This window comes from Piliocolobus tephrosceles, chromosome 21 (assembly GCF_002776525.5).
Source record: "Piliocolobus tephrosceles isolate RC106 chromosome 21, ASM277652v3, whole genome shotgun sequence".
NCBI lineage: Eukaryota > Metazoa > Chordata > Mammalia > Primates > Cercopithecidae > Piliocolobus > Piliocolobus tephrosceles.
Genome location: NC_045454.1, coordinates 20,759,200 through 20,765,684, shown reverse-complemented (window position 1 = coordinate 20,765,684; position 6,485 = coordinate 20,759,200). Strand labels below are relative to the sequence as shown.

The 6,485-nt window shown below is 39.4% G+C and overlaps 1 protein-coding gene across 3 annotated transcripts in view; it reads left to right on the top strand.

Annotated features, from left to right (window-relative positions):
- The window catches only part of ZNF566 (zinc finger protein 566), a 47,228-nt gene extending 42,788 nt beyond the window's left edge, over positions 1-4,440 (top strand). For all 3 annotated transcript variants that reach the window (XM_023195828.2, XM_023195827.2, XM_023195829.2), the window contains one exon: positions 2,473-4,440. In XM_023195828.2, the coding sequence (XP_023051596.1) occupies positions 2,473-3,491 (1,019 nt within the window). In that variant the 3' untranslated portion in view covers positions 3,492-4,440. The remainder of the gene's footprint in view (positions 1-2,472) is intronic.
- Positions 4,441-6,485: the final 2,045 nt, after the last annotated feature.

Below are 6,485 nucleotides of genomic sequence, written 5' to 3'. Positions count from 1 at the left end.
GCCCGGCTAGTTTTTTGTATTTTTAGTAGAGACGGGGTTTCACCGTGTTAGCCAGGATGGTCTCGATCTCCTGACCTCGTGATCCGCCCGTCTCGGCCTCCCAAAGTGCTGGGATTACAGGCTTGAGCCACCGCGCCCGGCCTCATTTTTTCTTTTCATCATACCTCATTTCGTAGTCATTTCTTTCTCCGTGGATAAGTGATAAGAATACTAGCTGAGATCCTGTCCCTCTGTAACCAGACCAAGCTATTTCTTTTAAAAATGTATTTGTATTACATGTATATTATAATAGTTTACAAAGCTGTACCTTCCTTACTCCTCCATTTCCTTGTCTAAGAGTCAGTGACTTTCAAGTCTTCTAGCTATTCTCCCTGACTTTATTTTTTTTAGGAGTCAAGGGGTCGGGCCTAATGTCCCCACTTTGTATGGAAATTCTTTTTTTGTGTGTTGTCTGTTCGTTTGTTTGTTTGAGATGGAGTCTCACTCTGTTCCCTAGGCTGGAGTGCAGTGGCGCGATCTTGACTCACTGCAACCTCCGCCTCCTGGGTTCAAGCAATTCTCCTGCCTCAGCCTCCTGAGAAGCTGGGATTTCAGGCGCTCACTACCACACCTGGCTAATTTTTGTATTTTTAGTAGAGACGGGATTTCACCATTTTGGTCAGGCTAGTCTCAAACTCCTGACCTCGTGATCCACCTGCCTCGGCCTCCCAAAGTGCTGGGATTACAGGCATAAGCCACCGTGCGTGGCGGAAATTCTTCCGTGGTATTTACAAACATTAATCCCAATCTTCACAACAGTTGTAAGGGCTATCATTCCTATTGTATTAGACAGAGAACTGCAGGTTTGGAAAGTTGAACTAATTTGCCCAAGAAAACAAAGCTTATAATTATTCAAGTTTGAGTATAAAATGCATGTAACTGAATCTAATATCTCTGATATGTCAGTACCATACAATGCCTTCCATTTTACTCTCTCTCCTTTTCTTGAACCTACAAATGTCTTTTCTGCCAGTCAGACATCACTACTATAGTGCTCGTGTACTTGTTAAGTCCCCTCTTCTCTTTAACAAAGGCCAGCATCTCAGAATTACAAGACAAACACTGTTTTCATCAAACCCCAAACATATATCATATCTGTGCACAAATGAGTCCTACCTACCACTCATACTATGTTCATTCCACTCTTGACTTTTCTTAAGCTAGACTTTTTTCTGGATGGCTACCCTCTAGTTCCTTATCATTTTTTAAAGAGCTCTGGACCTCCAGTTACAGAATCCAGACCAGGGCTATCCAAGAGAACATTCAGTGGTGTTGGAAATGTTTTATATTTGTGATGTTTAGTACAGACATCCAGTACAAAAGCTACCAGCCAAGTTTGGCTGTTGAACATTGGAAATGTGAATAGTGTAACTGAGAAACTGAATTTTCAAATTCAGCTGTTTATTTCAAAATAAAATGCACACTTCATTTAAATTATTTGAAATTTTGAAAACAACATGTAGCTAGTGGATACTGTGTTAGACAATGCGTATCTAACCAGGGGCTGGCAAACTTTTTCTTGAAAGGCAAATAGTAAGTATTTTAGGTTTGCAGTTCACACATTCTGTGTCATAACTACTCACTTCTGCCCTTTTAGCGCAAAAGCATCCATAGACAATACGTAACAAGTATGGCTAATAAAACTTCATTTATAAAAATCGGTGCAGGGCCATAGGCCATAGTTTACTGATGCCTGGGAATTTTCCATTAGGCGTATTCATTTCATTCTAACAATAGCCCTGTTAACGGTGTGATTGATTGATTATTTATTTATGTATTTATTTATCGAGACAGAGACTCACTCTTTCGCCCAGGCTGGGGTGCAGTGGCACAATCTCGGCCCACTGCAACCTCTGCCTCCCGGGTTCAAGCAATTCTCGTGCCTTAGCCTCCCCAGTAGCTGGGATTACAGGCGCATGCCACCATGCCCAGCCAATTTTTATATTTTTAGTAGAGACAGGTTTCACCATGTTGGCCAGACTGATCTCAAACTCCTGACCTCAAGTGTTCTGCCTGCCTCACCCACCCAAGGTGCTGGGATTACAGGTGTGAGCCACCATGCCTGGCCATTTCCCTTATTTTACAATTAATACTGTGGGATCCTATTATATGTCCCGTGTGTGTATATGCAATGAGACATTTTGTATGTGTATGATTAGAGTCATCCTTTAACAAGGAAGATAGGACTAAGGCATGTGTATATTTAGCAAGCTTCCCAAAGTAATCCTGATCTATAGCAATGTTTGGGAAGCAGTAACTTATTTTGTTTTCCTAATCACTACCCTTATCTTATTAGGTAACCTGTCTTCTAACTCTCTTTTTTCCTCATTCATTTGTAAAAAAAAAATCAGTGAAATTCTCCCATATTGATTGAAGTTTCATTTCTCCCAAATAAGAAAAACACGAGTGAATTACTTTCATGTTTTCTTTCAGTCCTGGAATCAAGATGTGAGACCAAGAAATTATTTCTGAAGAAAGAAATTTATGAAATAGAATCAACCCAGTGGGAAATAATGGAAAAACTCACAAGACATGATTTTCAGTGCTCTAGTTTCAGAGATGATTGGGATATCCAGTTTGAGAAACAACTCAGCTCTCAGGGGGGACATTTCAATCAATTGGTATTCACTCATGAAGATCTGCCCACTTTGAGTCAGCATCCATCCTTTACATTACAGCAAATCATTAATAGTAAAAAGAAATTCTGTGCATCTAAAGAATATAGGAAAACCTTTAGACATGGCTCACAGTTTGCTACACATGAGATAATTCATACCATTGAGAAGCCCTATGAATGTAAGGAATGTGGAAAGTCCTTTAGACATCCCTCAAGACTCGCTCATCATCAGAAAATTCATACTGGCAAGAAACCCTTTGAATGTAAGGAATGTGGAAAAACCTTTATTTGTGGCTCAGACCTTACACGACATCACAGAATTCACACTGGTGAGAAACCCTATGAATGTAAGGAATGTGGGAAGGCCTTTAGTAGTGGTTCCAACTTCACTCGACATCAGAGAATTCACACGGGTGAGAAGCCTTATGAATGCAAAGAATGCGGGAAGGCCTTTAGTAGTGGCTCAAACTTTACTCAACATCAGAGAATTCATACTGGGGAAAAACCCTATGAATGTAAGGAATGTGGCAATGCCTTTAGTCAGAGCTCACAACTTATTAAACATCAAAGAATCCATACAGGTGAGAAACCTTATGAATGTAAGGAATGTGAAAAGGCTTTTCGTTCTGGCTCAGACCTTACTAGACATCAGAGAATTCATACTGGTGAGAAACCCTATGAATGTAAGATCTGTGGGAAGGCTTATTCTCAGAGTTCACAGCTTATTAGTCATCATAGAATTCATACTAGTGAGAAACCCTATGAATATAGGGAATGTGGAAAGAACTTTAATTATAACCCACAACTTATTCAGCATCAAAATTTGTACTGGTGATGAGCCAGAATATATGAAATGTGTAGGGAGGCTTTTAATTATGGCTCAAAACAGAATTTATCTTGTTAATAATTTCCCTAGATGGAATAATGTAGAAACATTGTATTTGTGGACTACAGCTTATTCAGCCTGGGAAAAATAATGTTGGAGAAACACCCTATGATAGAATATATTTTGAAAACCTTAACTAAATGCTCACTTCTCTTGACATCAGATAGTTCAGTCTGTCGTACTGCAAATGACAGCACTTTTAACACCTTTCTAACCTTCTTAAACATCAGAGAATTTTTGTAGAAATGTAGTTCTGTGGTTTTCATTTTTTCCTGTAATTTGTCTAACTGTTACATTCTTAAAAATACCTTTAGTTCTGGAAGAAATCACCTCTTTATTTCTGAAGATGGCTTATTCTTTTCGTTCTTTATAGCATTAAGGCTTTCTTACTGTAAAAGTGTTCATGAACAACATTTTACTTAATAGAGATCCTTCAGTATCTTCATGGTGTTTTGTTGTGTTACTGTAATATCACTTAGGAAATCCTACTGGTGGATATCATAGTCTCCTCTAGATATTTTGCCATAATACGTGCCAAAATACAAGTCCCTGATGGACATTCTCCGTAAGCGCATATTCATATCATATCGTTTAACTGCAGAAATAATGTGTGAATATATTTTCCTTATAAAAGATGCAAACATTACAAAAAGGCAAATGTACCCTTTGACCATTGTCTTGTGTCCATTCCCTTCCCAAAGTATAGTCTTTATCAGCTTATTGTTTATTGTTGATCACTTTTCTGTTTATATATACATGTGTGTCTCAGTAAACATTAGAAAATGGGGGATAATTATAATACCTACCTCATAATGCTTTGTGAGGGTTAAATAAATTAAGACCCGTAAAGTGCTTAGCATTGTGCCTGACATGATAAATGCATACTCACTGAATGTTAGTCATCATTATTATATTCATAGTCATCAGTATTATTATTTGTAGAAAGGCTTTTTAACTTCTGCAGAACGTAGTCACCATTAGGCAGGGTAATTGACTGAAGAAAGACCCTTTTTGAAGGTAACAGGTTAAGAAAATTTCCCATCATCATGTACTTCCTATTGAACATGGAATAATCCTAGCTGTTGGTGGGGAAAGTACTGTGAATAATGTGTGTGAAGGACTTTATTCCGGAATACTCTTTTTGCCACATTATATAGCCAGTAAAAAAGAAAAGAGAACATAAACAAAATATTGGTGCACTGAGGAAAAAAAGTATGAAAAGAGAAACAGCATCATATTTAAAAAATGGACAGAGATAGAAACATAGTTACAGATTTAAAAGGTTATGTTAAATATAATGCTTTTTTCTGATATGTTTGAAAATTTAAACAAAATGTTTTTTAAGGCAAGTATACATCAATATTGACTCCAAGAAAATTAGGACTCTTAGAAGACTCTCATAAACACAGAGAATGGGAAAAATTAGCATGTGATCAATTAACTATTACTAATGAAGCACCAAATCCAGTTTCTTTCTAAGGAAAACTTGATCAAATGTTCAAGGAACTATTTCAGTTATATAGAAGTACACATCTTGGCTCACGCCTGTAATCCCAACACTTTGGGAGGCTTCAGTGTTAGGATTATTTGAGGCCAGGAGTTTGAGACCATCCTGGCCAACATGTTGAAACCCCATTTTTAATAAAAAATACAAAACTTAGCCAGGTGTGGTGGCACATGCCTGTAATCCCAGCTACTGGGGAGGCTGAGGCAGGAGAATCACTTGAACGCAGGAGGAGGAGGTTGCAGTGAGCCAGATCACGCCACGGCACTTCAGCCTGAGACAGATTGAGACTGTGTCTCAAAAAAAAAAAAAAAAAAAAAAAAATCCACAGTGTAGCTTTGTTTGGGGTTAAGTTAGTGTTTTGAAATGGGCCTTCCCTGTGCTCAAAGCATGCTTAGCAAGCAGCTCCCCACACTGGACAGATCGCATGTGTGGAAGGATGAAGTTTACGTCTGTAGAGCTGTTATTTTATGCCCCACTTCCTTTTTTCTTAGATCCTGTGTAGACGGGTCTCTCTGAACGTTGTGTTACTTTACTGGCATAAGGAAGTAAAATATTTCATAATAAATTTGAGAAAGGTAGAGTGAGTAAAATATCTGCAAATGAGAGAATTACTAAAAATGGACTGTTGTAATATTTTGCATTATCAAAATAAGAATTGCCCAATGAAATTTTTTTTACTTTCTTTTCTTGTGTGCTTATAAGTCTTTAAAGTTCCTCATCTAAAATTAGAGATATAGGCCGGGCGCGGTGGCTCAAGCCTGTAATCCCAGCACTTTGGGAGGCCGAGACGGGCGGATCACGAGGTCAGGAGATCGAGACCATCCTGGCTAACACGGTGAAACGGTGAAACCCCGTCTCTACTAAAAATACAAAAAATTAGCCGGGCGAGGTGGCCGGCGCCTGTAGTCCCAGCTACTCGGGAGGCTGAGGCAGGAGAATGGCGTGAACCCGGGAGGCGGAGGTTGCAGTGAGCTGAGATCCGGCCACTGCACTCCAGCCTGGGCGACAGAGCAAGACTCCGTCTCAAAAAAAAATAAAATAAAATAAAATTAGAGATAGTGCATTTGCACCCAAATTAATGAAGCAATACCATTAAAGAAAAAGAAAAGGGGCTGGGTGCAGTGGCTCATGCCTGTAATCCCAGCACTTTGAGAAGCCAAGGCAGGTGGATCACGAGGTCAGGAGTTCAAGACCAGCCTGGCCAATATGGTGAAACCCCATCTCTACTAAAAATACAAAAATTAGCTGGGCGTGGTGGTACGTGCCTGTAGTCCCAGCTGCTGGGGAGGCTGAGGCAGGAGAATCGCTTGAACCCGGGAGGTGGAGGTTGCAGTGAGCTGAGATCCTGACTGCACTTCAGCCTGGGCGACAGAGTCTCAAAAAAAAAAGAAAGAAAAAATGAATATCTTTGCTCTTCTCCATTCCTCATTCCCTTC